This window comes from Centroberyx affinis, unplaced genomic scaffold, assembly GCF_046629955.1.
Source record: "Centroberyx affinis isolate AG114_WGS23_722 - 3 ecotype Tasmania unplaced genomic scaffold, CSIRO-AGI_Caff_v1 ptg004934l_1, whole genome shotgun sequence".
NCBI classification, from domain to species: Eukaryota; Metazoa; Chordata; class Actinopteri; order Beryciformes; family Berycidae; genus Centroberyx; species Centroberyx affinis.
In genome coordinates this window covers 122,558-146,062 of record NW_027282425.1, presented here as the reverse complement: position 1 = coordinate 146,062, position 23,505 = coordinate 122,558, and the positions used below count along the sequence as shown (strand labels likewise).

General features: G+C 44.6%; 1 protein-coding gene across 3 annotated transcripts in view; it reads right to left on the bottom strand.

Annotated features, from left to right (window-relative positions):
* Positions 1-356: 356 nt before the first annotated feature.
* mib1 (MIB E3 ubiquitin protein ligase 1) overlaps positions 357-23,505 on the bottom strand; it is a 53,957-nt gene continuing 30,808 nt past the window's right edge. Inside the window, exons 13-22 of one of the 3 annotated variants that reach the window (XM_071545511.1) lie at positions 11,046-11,178; positions 9,837-9,923; positions 9,173-9,331; positions 7,161-7,342; positions 6,433-6,622; positions 5,881-5,959; positions 5,591-5,728; positions 3,804-3,875; positions 2,923-3,023; positions 357-2,754 (exon numbers count right to left, since the gene is read on the bottom strand). In XM_071545511.1, coding sequence (XP_071401612.1) covers positions 2,614-2,754; positions 2,923-3,023; positions 3,804-3,875; positions 5,591-5,728; positions 5,881-5,959; positions 6,433-6,622; positions 7,161-7,342; positions 9,173-9,331; positions 9,837-9,923; positions 11,046-11,178 — 1,282 coding nt within the window. In that variant the 3' untranslated portion in view covers positions 357-2,613. The remainder of the gene's footprint in view (positions 2,755-2,922; positions 3,024-3,803; positions 3,876-5,590; positions 5,729-5,880; positions 5,960-6,432; positions 6,623-7,160; positions 7,343-9,172; positions 9,332-9,836; positions 9,924-11,045; positions 11,179-23,505) is intronic. The other 2 variants (XM_071545512.1, XM_071545513.1) reach the window with 2 other exon arrangements.

Genomic DNA, 23,505 nt, shown 5'->3' with positions numbered 1-23,505 from the left:
GGGTATAGAGTCTCTCAACTCTCAAGTGATTTTCTTTAGTCTTGCCCGCTTTCTCTCTTGCTGATTAGCATAGCTGACTTATCACATGCTGGTGCTGAGTCATTATTAGGTGTTAGCATTTTCAATTACCCCACACCTCGCATCTCTGCCACCTCAGAAAGTCAGACGCTCCACAGCAGGAGAAAAGCAACAAAATGCAAATTTTATGCATATAAGAGAAGCCAACTACATCTGAGCTAAACTAACAAACAACAAAATTAACAAGCTAATTAACAATTCAATAGAAGAACTTAAAGGAAAAACAAACAACAATACTACTAATGTCTCAAGGTTCATTTTGAACTTTATTTCAGCTATATGGTTGTTTTAAAAGCACTTATTAGCAATACAGAGTGAACAGATTTCATGATACATGTCGTACTGCATACATCAAACATTCATGCCAAAGAAAAGAATACTACTGAAACATTTCCACCAGGACAGTTATATGTATTCAAAGTAAGGTACAAAATAAGCCTTTCATAACAACCATAACAAGACAACACTACCATAAAGCGTATTAGTGCTTCTAGCTTTAAGTGTTATCATGATCAGTGAAAAGAATAAAAACTGGTAGTCAAAAAAGTTACTTTCTGTCCTAAAAAATTGCTTGTTTGTGCTGGCAAACTCCCCCAAGGGGGAGCAAGCTAGTGACCTTGCTGATTCTCCACATGGGCAACTGCCTTTTTAAACAGGCAAGGCAAGCTCTGTCTTGAGAATCATTAGCATTCCTCCCAAATAAACACTGGTGAAAAGATACATGAGAATATTGACAATAAAATGTCTTTTTTTTCATCTCACAAATGAACAAGTTAGGCTTACAGAGACCTAGTTCAAAGAAAGAGAACATATGTTTCCACTGATGATTGCTAGAAAGCTGTTGCCAAAAAACAAAAACAAAAACAACAAAAACATATCTCAACATTGATATCAAAGCAGAATGTTTGAGAGATTTGAGGCTACATATTAGGGAGGCAGTGATACCTATAAATCCTATTTTTTGGGCAGCAATACAAAATAATTTACTCTCTACATTTTCATTTTTGTGTTCTAATAGATTGTACACTCTAGCTCAATAAATGTCGATTTTGTAAAAGGAAATATATTTAAATAAAAAAGTAATACAAGGTAAAGAGCACCTTATCCCCATACAAGTTATTCAACAAGTAAATTTTTGGAAGCGAATGGCACAGAGTAATCAATGGTAATTAGCAACGCTCATAGAATCGCAGGATTTTTGTCAGACAATACCACCTAGTCTCGAAACAGTTTAACATCAAGTTGTGACAAGATACTCTTGTTATACAAATGTTTGCATCATGTGAATTCGTGTGTCCAACAAACAGGTACAAGAGGGCTATTCACTCGACAGGAAGCTGAATGACTTTGTGTTTGTCTTGAATCCCTACCGGCTGCACTGGAATCCGCAGCCAAACGGGTGTTGCAACACTCAATGTGTACCGCTGTTCTTGGTACAGCTTGGTAAACAAGGTACAGGTGTGGTGTGCTACCTAGCCATTGGACTGCTCTATCAGTGTTTTATCAGTGAGCTGAAGTGGACCTCCAAAGTCAGTGCAGAAAAGCGCTTAAGCTTTACCCTGAATCAGCTTTTTTTTTTTTTTCACCCTAGAGGACACGTGCTAGTGCAAAACTGCCAACTTCTGTCAACTGGTCTTCAACTGTAAGGACAGCAGGCACACGGTACGTCACCAACAGCCAAGCTGAATACAGACATGAAGCGAAAAGACTCACTGAACCTTTGAGTGGTACACACAGGGTTTTCAGAGTGTCACAAACGTGTGTCATACTGTAATGAAATGTTAAGTACTTAATATCCATGTCAGTAGCTTCCGAAGCCAATGCACTTGCATAAGAGATTACAAATACAATACAAATGATAATAACTAGACTGCAGCTGGCATCAGAGGACATTACATCAAGGGTGACAAAGACTGACCTCTACCTCCCTTCCCCTCCTCTCCCCTTGTGAATTTGCTCTGCTTCCCAAAGCTGTTCCACAGTGAAGTCCAAAGATGGGACTTGACCCTTGCCCCTCAGGTCCGTATCCAAGGCCGTGAGTCTAAAGGAGCCACCACAGATTCAATGACAACAGAAAAGAGGTTTTCCATATTAAGTAGAAACAGAGAGAAACGGTACAGCGAGAATAGGAGGAGAGGATGTGAGAGAGAGAGAGAGAGCGAGAGAGAGAGAGAGAGAGAGAGAGAGCGAGAGAGCGAGAGAGAGAGAGAGAGAGAGAGAGAGGAATAAGAACCGGGGAGGTCAGTGAAGCAAGCACCTTTCAGGCTGCAGTTAGGACACACACGACAGAAAAATAGAATTGACGAATCTCAATCCTCATTTTTTCCTTTTTTTTTGTAACAGGATTCCATTTGAACACAATCATAGCGCTTAAGAGACCATTTGTAGTGTAGAATAAGACATTTGAGGACGCCCTTGGCTGGCTGACTCGGGAGCTGTGAGGATGGTCGAGCAGCAGCAGCAGCTGGTGTGGTTGTGGGGTTGTGGGCGTGGTTGCTGTAGGCTGAGAGAGAGAGAGAGAGAGTCTTGGGGGCTCTAGTAGAGGAGGATGCGGCGCTCGATGGCCTTGCGGCAGATGGGGCACTCGCTCATTCGGTCCCCGCACAGCTGGCAGGTGCCGTGGCCGCACATGAAGATCATGTTCTTCAGTCGATCCAGACACACTGGACACATGGTCTGGAGAGAGATAAAGAGCAACAATCACAATACATGCTTTGTTGTGGCAAAGTCAGTTCTACTCTCAATTGAGCCAAGGCCTAGACTAAAACTGGCTCATCCTGCTGGGGCCCATATGATGATTTAACAACAGACGACAGTATAGGTTGCAGTTCCTAAAGCTTTTACCTGTTCCTTGATGTCCTGGAGCTGCTGCTGCAGCTTCTGTACGTCAGCATTGACATTGGTGTTATCCTTGTCTCTCTGCAGGGCTGGGATGTTTCCACTAGCTGTTTGGATACAATACGACAGCACAAACACAGTAAAAGAGAGAAAAGAAAGTCAGTATTTTAGTCTATAGCCTAGGGAGGGAAAACGGATAAAAAAGACAAGTTTTTGCTGTGGTCAAATCAAACGTCACCTCTTGGTATTGATCTACTGCCAATAAAAGCAGAAATACAGCCACACCAACATTGCCATCTGAACCAAGGTGAGCGCTCTGTCACATTTACAATTGGAGTTTTATAAACAAGCATGGATCACAAACACATGCATTCTGAAAGTTCTTATGTTTGGCATTCCCTCAATCAAACTTGAGCATGAGCAGCCTCTGCTGGCATAGCATTCCCCTTTGAATGACCTGATTTTAGAATTTCCTACTTTGGAGTAAATTGACTGTCAGACTGACTAAAATATAAATTGGCATAGGACAACACATTCTGGTTTTGGCATTGCATGATCAACAGGATGCATGTGTATAATGATATGAGTGTAAAATTGCCTAAATTGATTACTTGAGCACTCAACAAGAATTAGCTGGACTGAGGCCTTGTTGGCGACGCCATACCAGACTGGCTGGCTGTGACAGCCAAACATCTGCCTGAAATAGTGAGCACTAGTGCGATTCTTGGCATGTGCATCACATTTATATCAGCATCTAGTGTTTAGGGTGTGTGTACCGCTGAAAGAGAAAGGGTGGGTTTAAGGGGAGGGATAGGGGCCAGGGCAGCACTGGTGGGGGGGCTCTTAAAAAGATTTGACAAGGGAGGGGAGGATGGAGGTATACTTACACCAACTTAGCGCCAGATTGTTGGGCTGGAGAAGATCCTGCGATCCCCCTGCCATAGAGTTAGAGCTCCCTGCTGGGAATAACCAGTCACATTGTTATAGCAGGAGCCTCCCTCGCCACCTCAACAGTTGGCCTGAGGACCAATACTACTCACTACAGCCTCTAAGGGAGGTTTAGAGAGAGAATAGCTAGAGGAGGCTAGCAAGTTAGAAACAGTGATCAGAGACAGAGAGGGAGAAAGAAAGTCTCTTCTATGTAGAATGGGTGGTTAAAAAGCTTAGTGGCAAGTGATTCCTTTTCATTTTGCTATTAGCCGACACTTAAGCATGAGTTACAGGGTCTAATGACTATGCTCACTGGGTTAGAGGTATGTTATGGAGGCCCGATAAAGAACTGGAGCCATGGGGAGTTGAAACAGCTAAAGTGATTGATGAATCTTTGTACACCATGTTTGTGTTTTTAACGCTGCCTCAAACAGTCAATGCTACTGGGATGAAGGGAAAGGAGAAAAAAAAACAATCAATGCTGCCCCTTGCATGAGTGTATGTGTGTATTTGACAGTGTGGGTCTGCGTTCGCTTTTGCATGTCAGGTCCAACTTTAATTAAGTGGATTTGCATGCCAACATGCTGACACACAGAGAACTTTCAAAAATTAATTCTGGAGTATACATGAAATCAGTGAACTTACAACAGTTTCCCTTTTAACTCAACATAAAATGCGGAAAACACGATAGAGGTAACCACTAGTGAGGTGCACCACTAAAGAAGGGATATGGGTAATAGAAGACTGTGTTTAACTTGGAGACAGGAGGATGAATGGTGAATGCAACAAAAAACAGATGTTTTCACACACTAACAGTTATATTACACAGGTGTCAATATTATTTTGGGGAATGTTGACTGAATTCAGGGCTGGAAAAATGTGGTTAATGACATATTTTATCCAAAATATTTTATGATTACAAAACAATTTTTAAGTCCCCACATCCAGAAATGCACTACCTGAGGAAGAATTATAATTCAGTTATTTTTCACATTTGTGTAGGTGTTAATAAACATGTATCATGACCAAAAAGGACTACATGTCCTCTTGCATATGCTGGTGCCTATAAAGACGTGTAAATATTTTACCCAAATGTTATAAGTTTAATTGCTAGAGGCCACAGATAGGATGAAAATGTAATCAAGTTGTCTGTATACGCTATGGTTCTCTAAGTTATACTATTGGACAGGGTCAAGCAAAACTGAGTCTAGATATGGCTTCTGAGATCCCACTTTCAAAGAGATTGTGATGTGAACTGTGTGAATTTCAAAACACTGCTTCTTTAGGGAGATGTTTACAGTGATTTTCAGACAAGGCAGCCAAGCATTAGTGAGGCTTTTGTCCATTACAACCAATATCTAAAATCAAGCTAGCACGTGCGCCCTTCAGCATTGCCTCATGTTTGAAAAATTACATGATCTAAATAGATGTGAATAATAAAACACTCCAGATCTGGTACTGGAAAAGAAGTTGTCATCTTTCTTGGCAAAGTGAGATTGTCTGATTCCAACTTCTGACTAAATTTTTAATGACCTAAAGAAAGGAAGTGTGTACTTGGATGGAAAAAGATTCAACAAAACATATCAAAGATGCAAACAGAGGAATAAAACCATGAGCAAGGCAGCAAAGAATAAAAAAGGTTAAAGAAAATATTTTGAGAAGTGAGTCGAGACAAAAACAGAAAAGAGGAAAGAAAATAGAAAAAAGGGGGAATTAAAAGGGAACGTGTGGAAGATTCACTCACTAAGGTCCTCATCATCATCATCATCATCATCAGCGGCATCATCCTCCATACCTTTCCCTCCACAGCAAAGAACGAAGGGGGTGCGGCGTTCCACAACAGCCCGGCACTGTACGCACTTCTTCATGAGGCTGGCACAGTCTGGGGAGAAGGACACACCGGTTAGGGCTGAATGCAGTCTATATGTGGATGTCTATATATGAAATATCATTTCTACAGAAGCTGGCCTGAGGCTAAAACTAAGTAGAAGGTGACAAAGTCAAGGTTATGATGTTGAAATGTGTGTGACTTACTCTCACAAGCGCACATGTGACCGCAGGGCTGGAATAGCACGGCTGCCTTTTTGTCGGAGCAGACTACACACTCCTCGATCTGAAGTTAGTGGAGGGGACAAATTAAAACATTGTTAAAAGATGATAACTATGGCTATCACCTCCATGTCATATTTCTGGGACAGACAGGACAGTAGGGCTGAAAAAGAAAAAATTGAAATTGCAATATGAACTTCTGCTGGAGGCTGCGATTAATTGCTTAAGAGAGAGGGGCGTCCAAAATGGATTTTCCTAAACAAGGTGTTTTAGATCTCCGGGTAATCTTTGGTCCATGAATCAAGTACAATATTGGTGAAAAACTTTAATCATACTCCAACTGACATCTATTTCTTCTTTAACAAAATCACTTTTCTTTAAACAATTTTAAAGTTCTAAAAAATGTATGACAAGAAAAACTTGATGATATGAATCGCAGTTTAAATTGCAATTGCAATATTCTGTCAAATAATCGCAATTCGATTTTTTGTCAATGTGTTTCAGCCCTATAGGACAGATAACGAGTTGCTCTGATACCTTGGTTCTTGACTGGACCTGGTCCTTGCAGATGAGACACTTCTTGACGCGGGGCGAGCAGAGGGAGCAGGTGGCAATGTGTCCACAGGGCCCGAACAGAGTGTCCCTCTTCATGTCTGAACACACCATACACTCCTCCAGGGACTCGATGTTGCTGTTCAGAGACGGGCTGCGGGAGCCCACCTGGCCACTGGAACACCGAGAGAAGAACCAGAGTGTGTGAGAGCAGAAGGGATTACAAGCAAGGGAGACTAATAGAGAACAATGGGAAAGAGGGGGAGACGGAGAAAGAGACTAAAAGGAACAGAAGGAGGAACTAGCAAGAAAAGGAAGCAAAGCATTGCATGAAACATTTTTAGCAAAAAAAAAAAAAATCAATAACAAGGTTTGATGATTTCCCTGAGATGGTGTTCCCTTCTCATTTCTCTTTCAGTTGTTTTTACAGCAGCTATGGATGCCTGAGTATAGTCACTAACACCATACACATTTGTACATCCTCTCCACTGATGTGTATCAACAGGGTTTCTGCAAGTTTCAAGACTATTCGCTAGCACTGTAATGTCAATTCGAAGAAAACTTAAGACCAGTTTGGCCACATAAACAAACATGAAAAGAGGGGAAAAATAAATAAATAAAAAACAGTAGACCTATCAGAGTAAAGGTCTGCGTGACTGGCTTGAAAAGGACCTGGAAATAGCCTGGTGAAGGCTTAGCCAGGGGATGTTTACCTGCTCTTCTCCTTGTGGCATTTGGCCAGAGCCTTGCAGAGGCTGGGGTCAGGACACAGGTCCAGAGGGGACTGGCCCTTCTTGTTACGGATGGTCAAGTCTGCTCCGTTGGCTGCCAGGAAGCAGGCGATGGATGCTGCACTCTTCTTTTCTGCCCCCTGGGTGCCCAAGCCCATAATCAACTGTAGGAAGGCACACATAAACACAAACACATAGATTAAATCAGAGGCGTATCAGGCACTGGACATTTCACACTAGAGAATCTGTCAATGGTGAATCCAGTGGGAACAGTGTCTACCGTACACATAGGCACTCACATTACTCATGTTAATGGTAAATAACTTCAGGTTTTAGGTAAGGACTTTTAATATTATTCAGATGGGTTCAGAGTCAAATTCAGACTGGCCATGCCACAGTGCTATCAGATCACCACTAATTAGCCAATCAGGGACTAATCAGAGCCTATGACATTCCTTAAGATGGCTGTCAGGCAGTGTAACCCCCTAACCCTCATCCAAAATCCCATTAACGCCCTGTCTCCTTCCTTTGCAGCAAAGCCTCACTCGGCTGTCCCAACTCAAAGCCGGTCTCTCTCCAGCAATGTGGGCACTTCCATGTCTGATCGTCTTCAACCAGTGGCTTTTACATCTCTGCTGATGGAGCCATCGGGCCGGCTAATTCAATTCTCATCTTGTAGGGAGAGCGCTATGGGAAAGTGACCCAGCTGCACATATCTCAATTAGGCCTGCTGTCTGTCTGTTCCGCTCCTCCACTGGGGAACCAGGGAGGGCAGGAGGGGGGTAAGAGAAGAAGTAGAGTGAGAGAGGGGAGGAGGAGGAGGAAGAGAGAGGAGTGAGAAGAAGACAGAATCTGTGACAGGAAAAGGTAAGGCTGTCACTGGAGCTAGGCCCTCTAGCCTCACACTCATCCCTGTAGGGATTAGTGATGTGGTGTTAACATGAAGGGGTTCAGGTCTGACATGCCCCTGTTGGCCGCCGGAGAGGGACGATCTCATTCAGGCTGGCTGAGAGGCGGCAGTAGGCCGGTTGACTGCTCCGTGCTAGTGTTGGGCTGTCTGAATGATGGGCTGGTGCAGGCTGGGCAGTCCAGTGATGCAGATGACAGGGGGGCTGCGGAGCGCTGAGCGTGCTGTCTCGGTGTGATCTGTCATCATTTACTGACACATCAGAGAGTGGGCCAAATACTGATCTTCATACAGGTGACTATAGCAGTCCTGCAGAGGCACTCGCTTCAAACGCTGCCACACGACAACCCTTAAAACAATCTTAGCCCAGAATCATAAAAGCACAGCTGTATGTACACAAGGGCTTTGTGACAATTATTTAAATGCCATGACTTCATTATATTCAACTCTTATCATTGTGGTGGTTTAAGAGCCAGTTTGAGAAATCATGGCTTGGTTTTTCAAAGACAGAGCAAAAAAATGCCACATATCTATGGCTGTAATCACACACTCAAGAACAAGGACAATGGCCTCAATGCAAAAGGATCTTTTTATTTTAAGATCATAATGAGCTACGTGTTTTGCTTATCGCTTTATCAAACTCATTCAGGGTCCAGGAAGTCAGACTTAGAAATAAGGAAGTGCCAGTTCAGTTGAATTAATCATTAGCCAATAGGCATACATGATTCTATCAACTATTAACATAATAAATTGCAATTTCCCAAATCAGATTGGCAAGAAACAGCATACACTAATGCATAATATACATGTATAATATACACCAACAGATCACCCTCCATCACCCACAAAGCTGTAAGTAAAACACGTAGCTCATCTTGAGAGTGGGGGTACAGTCATAGATATGTATATCTGTTGATGTTTTTCTTGCCGTTACCAGCACCTCTCGATTGATACACTGTACACAAGGTTTTTCCTCTTTTTTGGATCAATATAGACCTTAGTGCTCTGATTCCTTAAGAAAACTGGACCCAGGTAAATTACTATGACTTGGTGTGTTCAGTATGTTTAATGTAGGATGTGTGTGTACCGTGTTCTTGGAAGGTTCCCAGGGCTCCACTTTGCTGACGTCCTGCATGTCTTGGAGCTGTCGCAGTTGGGACAGTGTGTGGTGGCGCAGTGCCTCGTGAAGCGGTGTGTCACCATCCTTATCCTGCACATCCAGCTTGGCCTCTGCCCGCACCAGCAGCTGTTGTCAGAAGCACATGAAAAGACAGACAGTCAGATAAAAACAGTTTAATAAGCATAAAACAACCTGCATTTTATGCTACAATGCAAATATCCCTACACTGATTCATAAGGTTGATGCTTAAGATGCTTCACTTCAGCATCATATTCCCCAATTATGGGCTGCATTTTTCCTTGGGTCCACAAGATGGCAACGTGGCAATCTCAATCCAACACTAGACCAAATGACTAACCAAGACACTGCCTCAGAGAGCATTTCCCCTACACAGCGTCAATCTGAAACCAGGGGCTCATTCAGTTGCAGGACACCCACCAGTGTAAATTAAATGTGGGGCTGCTTTGATGTTCTTCCACTCCCTTTTGTGTACGGCCCAGAATGAGGGACAGATAGAGAGATAACTGGAGATAGGATCTTCAATTAGTGGTAGAAGTGAGAGAGAAAAGGAGGAAATAAAAGAAGGAGGAGAGGAGAGAGGAGAGGAGAGGAGAGGAGAGGACTCACTGACCCGGACTATCTGGGTGTGTTGACGTTCCACTGCCAGGTGTAAGGCTGTCTGCTGGTTGACGTTCTGGATGTCCAAGCTGGCGCTGCCCTGGGAGGGGGGGACGGGAGGGGAACACACATACAAATAATAAACATATGGACATGTGCGCACACAGCCAGTAAACAAAGATAACAGTCACGGGGAATCACATATACACGCACATTCATGTGCACATACAGACGCACAAGTGATAAATTAAGCCAAAGATAGAGAAACACAGAAAAGAAAAAGAATGCAGTTAAAAAATATACTTTCCCATCGTGTAGGGGGTGAAGCAACCTTTCTAGGTATATGCACCATAACAATACCTCTCCTCCTTCAACCTTGCCGACCAACAAAGTATTACCTTGGGGGCAGGAAAATCGCATCCTACAATAACGCTGCATGTGATTGTCATTTCCAATTGCGAACACCTCAGCTGAGGAGATATGGAGGGAAGATAAGCATTGTGATCAGGCAGTGTGTGAAATCCCCAAGTAATAAGGCTGACTGACTGACTGACTGACTAGCTGGCTGGCTGGCTGGCTGGGAATCTGCAGTGCACCTTCTACTGTGGTGCAATTGCTGAATAGAGAGCTGAGCCATCACTGCGAACCAGCCCATTGCAGGGACTTGCCAAAAGGGCGTCCCCCTTAAGTGTAGCTAGCACAGCGAACGTTCTAATGTTGAAATGTTGCAGCAACGTTGCTGCCTCACACTACGTCCTCATTAACCCAGTTCCCACTTGGTTGGGACACTGGTACTGTACAATCCTGTAAGTGTCTGTCTTTAGGGAGGTAACACTGCAATCTCAGAAGGGAAAAGAGCATGGACCTATGATTACAAGAGAGGAGGGGGAGGATATAAGGCCCAGCAGCACTAAAGAATGCCCCTGGAGGCTCTGTGAACCGTATGGATTCAATAAAAAAAATAAAAGCAGTTATAGCTGCTTCAACTGGTCTACAGCTTGCTGGCTGCAGGGAGTAGAGTAGAAGCTGCTCTTAATAGTGTGCTGTCAGTAAGAGCCAGGATAGGAGGCTGAGCTGATGCAGCTATGGGCCAATATGCAGGAAAGGAAGGAGTCTCTTAGGAGCATGAATAAATGAGTTTGAATGCCAAGGTGTGGAATTAGACATGTATTAAAATTAGCTAGATGTGTGTGTGTGTTTATGTGTTTGTTTGTGTTGTTACCTGGTGCACCAGGAGCTCGGCCACCTCCACATGGTTATTGAGGGCGGCCAGGTGCAGCGCGGTGTAACCATCGTCCTTCTTCTCGTCTACGATCCAGGGCCTCGGCAGCTTGGACAGCAGCACACGCATGGCACTGCACAGAGAAAGGGGAGAAAGGGAGAGAGAGAAAGGTGAGTGGCTGAGTGGAGGCTGTGGGTACATGTCAAAAACACCCAGAGAAGGTAAAGGCAATACACTCAATTGGATCAATAATATGGAGATGGGCTGTAACATGCTCTAATTCATCTATCTGTGGTTAAACGTCCCCATGTACTGTATCATAGCTTGGGGCCAGACACATCCTGCTGTGTGCAAACATATCACAGGTTCTCTGCTGCTGATACACAGCATACTTCAATACACCTCTTTTTTTCTTTTTACAGCAGAGCATATCCTATTTTCACACATGGGGACAAGAATACTAAATCAACTTAGGGAGGATTTGCTTCCCCTTGCAGAGTGTTATTTACATCAGTCTTTGAGCAGTACAAGTGCTGTGTGTTATTTTAGAGTACCCGTCCCCCTACCATCTCTCCCAGTTAAAAGGGAAGCCACTTCTCCCTTGGTGATGCGCAAAAGCGTCTATCATTGGGAGGCAAAATGGTAATTACACAAGATTTAGCTGCATTCACTCAGGTCTCCTCATGGGGAAGAAACAGACAGGGAGGGAAGGGAAAAATCTATTGTTTAAACAGTGCTGTTTAAGAGAAGGGGCCTGGTGTGGTGAAGAGAGCCAGTCAGTTCTGTTCCATTTGAAGGTCATTTAGAGGCTGTGTGCCACAGAGAGACGTGGCTGCAAAGGCAACCGCACAAGAGGAATGCTGCGAGGGAGTGACTAGGACTGGTGATGGGGATCAGGAGCGAAGCTGACTGACAGTCCCTACAGTGACAGTGAAGAAAAGAGACTTCAAATACACTAGTGAAAAGAAGCCCTACACATACCCCTTCCTTAATTGTATGCAAAGATGACATTAAGGTAGCAGGGGAAGAAAATGAAAGGAAAAGCTTCATTCACATGAGAGGTAGGTTCAATTAAAGTAGTTGCTAGAAATGCAGTAGATGTGTGTGCCAACACCCTCCCACCTGCTGTGTCGACTATGTTTCATATCATGGCAGCTTTAGCTGAGCACCTCTTTGGACTCATCCATTATCTCTCGCCCCAACCCCCACCCCTCCTCCTCCTCCTCTTGCCCTAGCCCCTGGGCACACATCCGGGCATATGGTGCATGTGCACACTGAGGTGGGACTCGTCCCTATTTTACTGTATGAACAGTGCATCTGTCACGGATATGGATCAGGAACACAAAAATAAGGCAAACACAAATCTCCCATATATCCAAAAACCATTAAACATTAAACAAGTAACTTAAAAATCACATCCCTGAAGTGTGTTTAGTGTGTGTTTAGTGTTTATTGTGTAGTCTGTTGCTGGGTACACAATGTACCATCACAGAGCATTAAAGCAGAGATACTGAAGGGAACACTTCTAACCTTGATTAACCCTGAATAATCATGCAGGGCATATCTTTGAACTGCGACAAAAGAAGGCAGCCGAGTTCGCCCTGATTTCGACATGGCTGAATAGCCCATGCGTGCACTGGAATGTTTATGTACCCAACGATGAGGTAAATAGGGTCTAGTACAGGGCAGGAAGGAAATGGGGTCTAGTACAGTACAGGGAGGTCATAGCCTGCGCAATCAATGAAAAGAGTGAACTATTTAACAGAGAAAAGAAAGAGAAGCAACCGCACATGCTGGCAGGCTTTGGGGCTAAGGACTCTCAGGATTGCTGGTTCCCTGCAGGTTTCTGCTAAACCTATAGCCTGTCTCCCTCCTTCTAGAGTAATAAAAGAGAACATCATCAGCATACCCTCTTGAGGGAGGCAGAGAAAGAGAGAGGCAGACAGGCAGGGGGGCAGGCAGTCAGCACCTCTGTACGGACAGAGAGCCGGGGCTGCCGTACTACTGCAGTGATGAACAGCGCAGCACACTGATCCCAGGCTCCCTCGCTCTCTCTCTGCCTCTCATTGCACAGAGGCTTACGCACACACCTGCATTGCTTGCAGCTATCTCCAACCACTTAATGCAGAGGAGCGCTGCTTAAATGTGATAGCAACCGCACCCATTCTGCCTAATCTTACATTCATAATGTGTCGTCTTCTGTATAAAGAACTATTTGCTTGCGTACTGTAGATTTATCATCTCATGGGGGACTTTCTAGTAATTTCATCTGTGGTGCTCCCACCGTGTGGGAGTTGAGACTTAAACAAGCAAATTATTGTTAAGAGAAGACCTTGCCACATCAGATTCTTGCCTGAAACTATAACATAAAATATATCCCCAATGGTCAAATACAACATACTTTCAACTTACTTTCAAATTCCTACAACACTGACAAACAGACAATACTGGAATGCACTTTCTTTCCTTAACTACACCAGTTTCCACCAGAACCAAGGGCAATTGTCCCACGTAAAGCCTTGTAAAGCCTTTGTTCTTTTCTTCCCCATTGTTCCTCCTATTGGTGCATTACTCAACATTTGGGCGATCTGGATTGGCTGGAAATATCTCCTATATGTTGTACAACTGGCCAATGAATGCACACTTACTACACCACTACCATTGCACTATTCTATGAGGGCAGACTGGCACCTTCTAGTGTCTGAGCCAGGCAGTGCAGGAATGGGCAGGTGCTTGCTGGGGTGGAGAGCCCCTCCAGTACAAGTCTGGATTGACAGGCTCCCTGCCACGCTGGGCGAAATGGGCGGACATTAATATTAATGCCCCACGCTGGCACTGCTGCATTGCAGTTAAGCTATTTGCTGTAAAGGCAGAAAAAAAAGAGAATGAATGAAGAACCAAGAAATAAATCCTTGTTATTTTTTTTTTTTTTATCTCTTGCGTAAGTGGTGTTAGCAGTGACTGAGGGGTAATGAGAAAAAGCGTGTGTAGGCCCTTGAGGGTGTTGGGCTGGATGGAAAGAGAGAGAGAGTGAGAGTGAGAGTGAGAGTGAGAGAGAGAGAGTGAGTGAGTGAGTGAGTGAGTGAGTGAGTGAGTGAGTGAGTGAGTGAGTGAGTGAGTGAGTGAGTGAGTGAGTGAGTGAGTGAGTGAGTGAGTGAGTGAGTGAGAGAGAGAGAGAGAGAGAGAGAGAGAGAGAGAGAGAGAGAGAGAGAGAGAGAGAGAGAGAGAGAGAGAGAGAGAGAGAGAGAGAGAGACTGGTCAGTTCAAGCTGCAGACCTTTTACTGGGCAGAAGGCACTGACTTGACCTGGGAGTTAACATTGAGACCACTGAGGTATCTGCTATGAGAGGGAGAGAGAGAGAGAGAGAGATATTTAGAGTGAAGTGAGGAGCTCATTATCGCACCTGAACCTTAAAACCAAAGCCATCACTCTCTCTGAGAATGCAGAAGGGCATGCAGCTGAGGAAGGAGAAAGGCAGAGAAGGGAGAGAGAGGGAGCGAGAGAAAAGAGGAGAAGGGAGAAGGGGAGACATGATGGAACTGGGTCACCCTGTGAGAGATCTCAGGAGTCCCTCAGGAGAGCTACACCAGGGCCTGTTGTCTTGGGCTGCAATTTGTCATTGACCGGGACGCTCACTGACGCCCTCAGCTCTGTGTACGTGTAGGTGGGATTCGTGTGTGTTGTCGTTTGTCAGTGTGCGCAAGATGTTGAACTGAATGTATGTGTGAGCAGGGGAATGTGTGTGTGCGTGTGTGTGTTTGTAGGGGTCGACAGGGCCCTTCTGCTGCCCTCGCCTGGCTGACAGCCATCTGTGTGGTGGTCAGTGGCTGTTACTGCAACAGGAAGCGAGAGTCGGGGGACAATAACTTGGGTAGGACAGGGCAAAACGGGAACAGTCAACATCCAGCCTGAGATTAATGGCTGCGCACAAACATATGGTTACTCTGATGTAGGAGACGTGTTTGGCATACATTCACCCATTAACTAAGCAAAGCCAAGGCTTCGAGCTGAAGAAAGGAGATCCAAATTATGCATCTGAAATTAGCCGCTCAAAAGGCACCACCTGCCTTGGGAAAATAAAAATGCCTAACAAAACTGATAATGATAATTATCAGCCTTGCAATGGTGGAAGAGTCTACATGGTCAAACATGCAGACCAGAGCTATAGTGGTAGTGGGCTTTTTTTTGTTGCAGAGCCCATATTGGAACAGCTTTTCCAGATGAGATGACCTCGGACGATACATGAGGTGTCAGCTCATCGGGGACAGGATCAATACCTTCAGGCCTTTTGAAATAGTGAACCCTGTACCCAACAAATCATTCACAAATGCAACACACGGACTCCAAATGGAATCCCCCCTCCACTCTGTGCAGGGAGGCCCTCTTCATCATGTGAGAGAGGTTTTGAAGGCACAGAGCAGGTCCCTAACTCAGTGGCTTGTTGGGGGGTTCAAAGTCGTAAAACTGCTCAGGATTTCAATGAGCTTAACCAAACATGCTGCTTTGAATTAAAACTCAGGCTTACACAATGCGTATTTTCTAAATTGTGTGTGAAAATGAAATTGGCACAACCCCAACGCAAAGGAAGTGGGCAAATTTGCCGTCGACTCCATTGCTGTAACTAAATAACGCAACGCAGAGAGGATGTGGCAAATAGTTCAAGTAGTCTATAAAACCTATGCAAATAAAATAGGATGAAATTCCGGTCTCTAAAAGTTCATCCTGGTCCATCACCCCGTGCCCAGCAGCACTAGGTTACTGCTTCACTGTGTCTGGGCCGTCCCACAGCTATCGGCAGTCCTGCTGGGGCAGAGTAAATAAACACCAGTAGCGTGTAGCGTCCAGGCCAGCAGTGCAGCAGAGGGCTGTGGACAAGAACCTAACTGGCCCCGCTCGATAAAAAAGGCTTTCATTACCATGCCGTGAAGAGAATAATTTCCTCTACAATGTGACCTTCCCCTGCCTTTGTCTACCTGAGGCCCCTGAGTGAGCATGCTTTTATTAAGAATTATTTGCATACACTGGGAGGGAGAAGGAGTGACTTGTGCATTTCTATGATGTTTTGGTTATCACTGTTACAATGCTAGCTATTGCTTGTGGCTTGAAGGTTGTTCAGGAGACGGCAGGTGCATTTTCAAACATCTCAGGTACATTTCTCTGTCCATTTGGGAAGTAGGTGTGGGCCTATAACGCCTTAGCTTTAATTAGCCTTAAATCACCTGGCATTATGGGCTGTCCTGATTCATAGCGATTTATGAAGACGGAGGCAGGCAGACAGTGAGAGAAGCCCAATGGCACGTTAATGTCCCATTGGTTCTAGATGACCCAATTATTTTCCCACATGCTCTTCTTCCTTTGCACTTTATTCCCCTCAGCACCTTGAAAAAGCCTCATTCTCATTTCTGCACCAGCCATAATAGTCATAATACACATCCTTTTACCGAGAAAGTGAAGACTGAGAGGGAAAAAGCAAGGACATACAGATTATATTAGAATTAAGAGACAACTAAATCATGCATGCCATATATAACAATTAGTCAATAGCATCATTACACTCAGTCTGTGTAACAACCATGTAATTACTGAACATAATTTTTCATACAGGCCTGGATAGTCAGAACATCATAATGTAATAGGTTCTAAATTAGTCTTTACTCTAATACCCACTAATGGAAATCTGAGGCCAGTTGCATAAAGATAAGAAAATTTTGAATTGAAATTCACCTTCTGTATAAAAATGACTTACTAGAAGTTAACCTAAGACTGACACACTTATGCCGCTTTTCCACCGCATGGTACTGGCTCAACTCGCCTCGCCTCGACTTTGGTTTTCCACTGCAGATAGTACCCCCTCAATGTGCCCCACCCCCCACAACTGGTCGTCATAGCGACGCCGCATGAAACGCGACACACACAGCAACAATGGAAGATATCGAAGGGATGGTGTTCTTGATTCTCTGTATGTGTAACCTGGGAGCTAACGTTAGCATATGTCCCGTGTCGCGATGACGATTCTCTCTGACCAATCAGTAGTCTGCAGTGTTTTCACGTCACCTTTTGGTATCGCCTCAGCTCGCTTGGAACCTCGACGGAGGTGCTACCAAAAAAAGTACCAGGTACCAGGTAATATGGTACCTGGTACCTGCCCAGTGGAAAACCAAAAAAGGCGAATGGAGTCGAGTCGAGTTGAGCCGGTACCATGCGGTGGAAAAGCGGCATTAGATACACTCTAACAGTGGGGAAACTAGACACTTGAAAGGTAAAAAACAAGTCAGAATTTGATAACAGTATTTTGAGTGGATCACTCAACATAAATAAAACCAAGGAAACTGAAATAAATTGCTTATAGTAAATAAAAAGTAGTAAATTTTTCATAGGAATGAGCATTGATGATTTAGGTATAACCCTTCCTAGGTGTAACAGCACATGATTGACCCCTTATCCATGCAGTTGCAACAGCCAACTTCTCATTTCATTCCTGACTCTGACTCCATCATCATGTTTGAGTTACTGACCATTTCTCATCACAAACTTCCTTTCCATTCTCTGTGGAATAAAAATCAAACTCAACTCCTGCCTGCTGGACTTCACTGGCAGCGTTTCCACACAGAGGCACATAGTGGTAAACAGAAGCGAGGGATTGACCAGGGGGCTTTGCAGAGCGGTGGAGAATTCAGCCGCTCCAAAGGCCCTTCGATCGACGGCTGCTCAGCAGCCTGCCACACTGTCAACATATGGGCAGAGGGCCTGAGAGGCTCCCATGATCTACAGTCTCACTGTAAATCTGCCACTCTAAATCACCCTTCACTCCCTGGCCCACCTCCCACTTCACTGTCCCCACAAACCCACTTGCACTCCTCTGTCTGGCTTGTCTCTGTATGTCGTGACCTGTAAGGGTCCCTTCCTACACAGAAAGCCTAGCAGCAACAGCAAGAGCAGCAGCACCCCTAAACAAACACAAGGAAAGTGAGGAAACAATATGCCATCTCTACCAAAGTAATTGGCAGAAAAGAGATCCAAAGAGAGACTCACAGGTTGCCATATTGCAGCTGATGAGTCTGACTTCTTCACCACCTTCAGTACCACACACACACAGAGGAAGAAGCTGTGACTGAAAGAGTCTATTGGTAATTAAAATCCAGTGTTTGCAGAGAGAAATAATGGGGAGCAAAGGGCCTTGTATCAGCTACTGTCTCCCCTAAGCGCTGAAACAACAGGCCATATGCCCCAGAGCAGCACACAAAATGTCTAACAGCCAAGTTGTTAATGGCAGGGGAATGGAGCTTGTATGAATGTACATTACACAGTCAAAGGTCCATAGAAACATGAATGCATTCCACACAGATCCATTGGGCTACAGATGGTACGATGAGGGTCTTTCCTGTTTTTCATGGAAGCTACTGTGTCTAATACCAATAATATAAAAAAAAAATTTCCTGGAAGAAAGCAAAAGGGTAGAAGTGCTGTGGAATTTTCAGTTTTCTTCAAGCTTGTTTGCGTGTACACGTGCGCGCGCACACACAAACACAAACACACAAATCCTTATCCTCTCTGACCTGTCACACTGCATTTACATAGGAGCCATTGACTTCACAGTGTCCGAATGGGTTACCAAGGTAACCTGGCCTGCATTATTCAACAGCTAAGCCTGGTTTAGATGTGAACATGGGCCTGGATGTGTCCCTCAGAGTACATGAGGGCTACTAATACACTATGATGTACCAAGCAGAAGAAAAAAAACATATAATATACAATCAAACTAGGCAAACTGCTATCTAAAACTGGAGACAGTAAAATGTCCCCTTGATTCTTGCGTTATGTGAAACCATACTGAACGTATTACGTGTATACTGACGCTATATGCACTCATGACAGCTAAGAAATATTCAGCATGCTTCTCCGTGTTTCATAAGAACACAAAGTGTCATCATTGATGCTAAAGTACCATCAAATGCACAAATAAATTCCAGCACTTGTTCCAATACATCAAGTAAATAGATAAACTACATTTGTTTTTAAATAGGGGTAGAAAATATTAAAGATGCCTGACAGCTGTGTGGTGGAAGTATATTACCTTGCTCCGCCATATTTATTACCTGCATTGCTGAGGCACTTAAAGTGCCACAAATAAATCCTGCTCTTTCTAGGTTTGGTAAGTGGGCAAAAACATAACATCGCTGCTTATAGCGGGTTCACGATGCAAGCTTTTCTCATTGTCTGTACGCTATAGTCACTTTCCCAAAAGCTCTTTATGTCCTTGAGTCCTTCAGTAAGAGATGTACCCCTCCCTCTCTCCATCTATCCATTCCTCGTTTCCTCTCCCTCTCCCTCTCTCCATCCATACTTCCCTCCCTCTGCTACCCCCACCCCACCCTCTCACAACATGTGCTATAGCAACATAGCGGCCAGGACTCGATGTTTCAGCATGCCACAGACAGACAGAGCATTACAGCACGGCTGAGCTTATCTATTGGCTCAGAGCCACTGTTGGCCCGGCCCTCGGAGAAAGTGTGGGCGTTCTGATTGGTCACAGGGGGATTGGGGCTTGTATCAGCTTGTCCTCTGGCTGATCTGTTGGACTGGTCCCAGCTCATAGAGAGGTGGACACTAGGAGGGCTGCTGGGATTGGGGGATGTTTCAATTATGTCACTCTGCACGCTATGGCAAACTGGTACCCAGCCTCGCTGAAGGGGCTGGTCACTGAGCTACATCTTTAATGGTTGGCCCTTTCAAACTGTCAGTTAAGTAGAATAAGCTACTGCAACATGGCAAGTCTAATTGAAAAACTGAAGATAATATCAGACAGATGGTATTAGGAGAGACATAGTGGCAACAAAATGAATCAACAGGATCAATCCATCTAGTCTAGACTATGTTATAATAATATTGCCCAAAATAAGGATACTGCCTCCCATTGCGGCCTATAGAACAGCATCAAGACATTGGCTCACAGAACTCAATAAGTATAGCTCATCTGGATTCCAAAGGTTACTTGGACATATCTCTGCGATCACTTATCTTTTAATGAATTACAGCAGAGCACTTATCCCCTCTCCTTTGACCAAGCTTATCATTTCTACCATCCTGCCATCAGGAATTAGCCTATATTACTCTGTAAAGAGGGCACGATCATACACACAGCAGATAAACACACAAAAACTAATAGTCCAAACAGTGTGCGTATGTGTCATCCCTCCTTGGCTTTATCCTGCAACAAGACTAACATTCCAATGTTCTGTGTGGCGCGTATGTGTGTGTAAGTTTGTGTGTCTGCATGTGAACATATGGCAACAAGGAGGAAGTCATACATTGTCCTCATCAAACACACCTTCCCTGTCACCTCTCTTTATTTTATCGACAGTGTCTTCCTGTACCAGTCTGTCCTCACCTGTACTAACTTATGAAATCTGGGAAACAGCAAGTTTCTAATGATAAGAGAATTATTCAGTATCGGCCTAACAGCGCAACCTGTACAGGAATATGCATGCATGAGAGGAGGCATTTACCTGAATGGCTAATTGCATATGCATAACCGTAAACAGTAATTTGTAAATGTGAAGGTGTATAGGATTGTGTGTGTGCGTATGTGTGCACTTGCACACACACTCGCCCCTGCATAGGTATTTGTCTAGTTTGTGAGTCACTTAACAGTAGCATGCAGCAGCAGTAAGGCACAGTAAAAGATCAGAGGCAGGAGAGGCAGAGGAGCTTCCCCTGCAGTGAGGCTGGAGGGAACAATGGGCTGCTGGATCAGAGAGCCTGACTGCCACCGGCTTCCCCCTCCAGCACCCAGGTAGGTTGGCCCATTCATAAATCACTTTTATTCCGGCTAGCGCTCAACAGCCTCACCCCTTCAAATGATGCACAGTGTAAAGGGATGAAGAGGGAGGAGGGATGGGGGGCAGAAGAGAGAGTGCAGGGGGAGGAGAAGAGAGGAACTGACAAGGGAGTGATAAAGTAAGCAGGAAGAAGAGCCAGGCTGATGGAAGACGAGCATGGAGATTTACTCAAAAAGCACAAACTGGACTCATTAGAAGTAGCTCTAATCCCTCTATGATGTTGACTGGTGGGCAGGCACATAGAGAGGAGGAATTAAGAGAGGCTAAAAGACTGGCCAAGACTTCAGCAGCAGGCTGGAAGCTCAAAGACAGAAGGGGAAAAAAGAGCTTCATCACCATCTGAAGCGCACCAGAATTCCCTATATAAAACATTCCACTCGGTCTTTCGGGTTTCAGAGGAAGCCTGCCTCTCAAGTCAGACAAATGGCCGAGATGTGCTCTTGTCAGTCTTGCTTATCATATGAAAGGCTCATATCCACCTGTATTAGTCCTTGGCCTTGCTGAGAATTTAAATGACTTGAGCAATGACTTCAGATAGCCCAAGTCATTTTCAAATATTAATAATTCTGAAATAATAGTTAGAAAAAGTATACCTTCAAATCTACACTGTTATGAGAGTGTAACTAAGTTTCTAAAAGTGACCCCAGAAATATTGGGAGGGGGGGGATGTTTATATTCAGCTAATTAAATGATACATTTGTCTCCACCCACAACACATCTGGGCGATACATAGCAACATTAAGACATACATAGACATAGGTTGATCTCATTCTAATCTTTTTTGAATGAGATACCAGAGTCTTAAGCAGGACTCAGAGGGAAAACAACCCGTCCCACCCCTTTATCCAGTGAAACAAAGCACATCCATTAGTGGCCCCCTTTCTTATTGATCGATTAACTGCTCAGCTAAACATTCAGCCTCATACTATTCATCATGGAGGGAGGATGTAAGCCATGCTGCTGGGTTTCAGGGGCAGATGGGATGTCGGGCTGTAATTGAGATTAAACTGGTGGGTTGGGTGGTTGAAACAGGCAGGGTGGAGACCCAGAGAGGGGACGCACGCAACATAAGAGGGCACCATCAACGGAGATTGTCACGGGGCAGAAAAAGTTTAACTCAACCCACTATGTACCGTATAAACACACAGGCACTCACGTAAAGTGCATCACTGTGGCACTTTCATGCCACAGTGAGGAAATTATGGCTAGCTGGAACGTTATGGCTGGTTTAATTTCAAGCGGTCTACAAAAGTAGAGACTGCAGGACCCTAATAACAGGTGGATGTTCACAGCTGCCATTTACGTTGTTGCAATTCTGCACTTTCATTGGCCATGTAAGGTCAAGTTTTGAGCAGACACATTAGCCTGGAATCCATTTCACCTGGCAAATGGTCAATTCTTGTAATAGCTGTAAAGATAATGTAATCGAATGGCTATAAATTGCAGTGACAATACATTAATTGAATTGTGCACTTAAATCTATGCAGAATTCTCTCCGCCCATAAAAAGGCTTGGAGTATAACCGTGAGTGGGGGAAGTATGGCAGTGAGCTTGTTAGAAGACATATCAAATCTACCACCAGAGAATTACATGAAGATGTTATCCTGTCTGGTGAAAATACACTTTATGCTGTATCTAGGGTGTTTGTGTGCACAATTTCCTTCATTAAGACTAAAATGCCATAGTCAGGTTTCCATATGATTACTTAAAAGAGGACATAACAGTATATTGGTGTGCAAAAACATTAGCATACACATCCTGGGGCATTCTGCAGTTAGAATGCAGGTGGGGTGGGCGAGAGGGACTTGTGCGCTGTCATTGAGGTATAAGAGGAGGGGAGGAGAAGAGGAGAGAGTGAAAAAGAGAGAGGGCACAGAGGACATTTCTGGCATACAGTATAGATGTGCCCCGTGATGAGACCGACTAATTAAACAGATTCTTCAGTGGCCGTGCCTCGGGAAAGCTTGAAAAAGACACTTGAAAATTAATGAGAGCTCAAAAAGGAGAGAAAGCGGCCAAAACTTCTCAGAGCCTCAGAGGTGAGGTTGCCACTTGTCTCACTCTACAATGCCAAAAAGGAAAACACAAAACAGAAAAGCACAACAATATTTCTTCCTGTCTCAACACCCTCCTCACTTCTCTACACTACACATTCACACTCACCCTCTCCTCCTCTATTTCTCAAATACGCAGTTATTCTAAGTATAGAGTTGAGCAGACGGAAGCTCTACCATAAGCAGTGTGTTCCAGCTCTATTTTAAAAGAGCAGAATGAGAGAGACGGGGGGGGTCAAAAGGACATCGAGTGTGAGGGGGTGGTAGCGGAGGAGGCGGTGGTGTTGGTGGTGGTGGAGGATGTAAAACAGGGGAGGGGGAAAGAATCAAGAATATACAAGTGGAACCATGAGAGACCACTTTATTTGGAGCTACTAAAAATAGCACAGCAAATGGCAGCACGGGCTAGCCGGGCTAACGCTCCTCTCTCCTTCCAGGCCGGTGGAATCGATAGGCATGGAGCTGTAGGGGAGGCTTCCTGGAGCCTGTGGCCAGCAGCTGCTGGGGGGGTGGGGTGGGGGGGTGGGGGGCATGGAACAGGGGGGTGGGGGGGTGAAGCAAGGAGA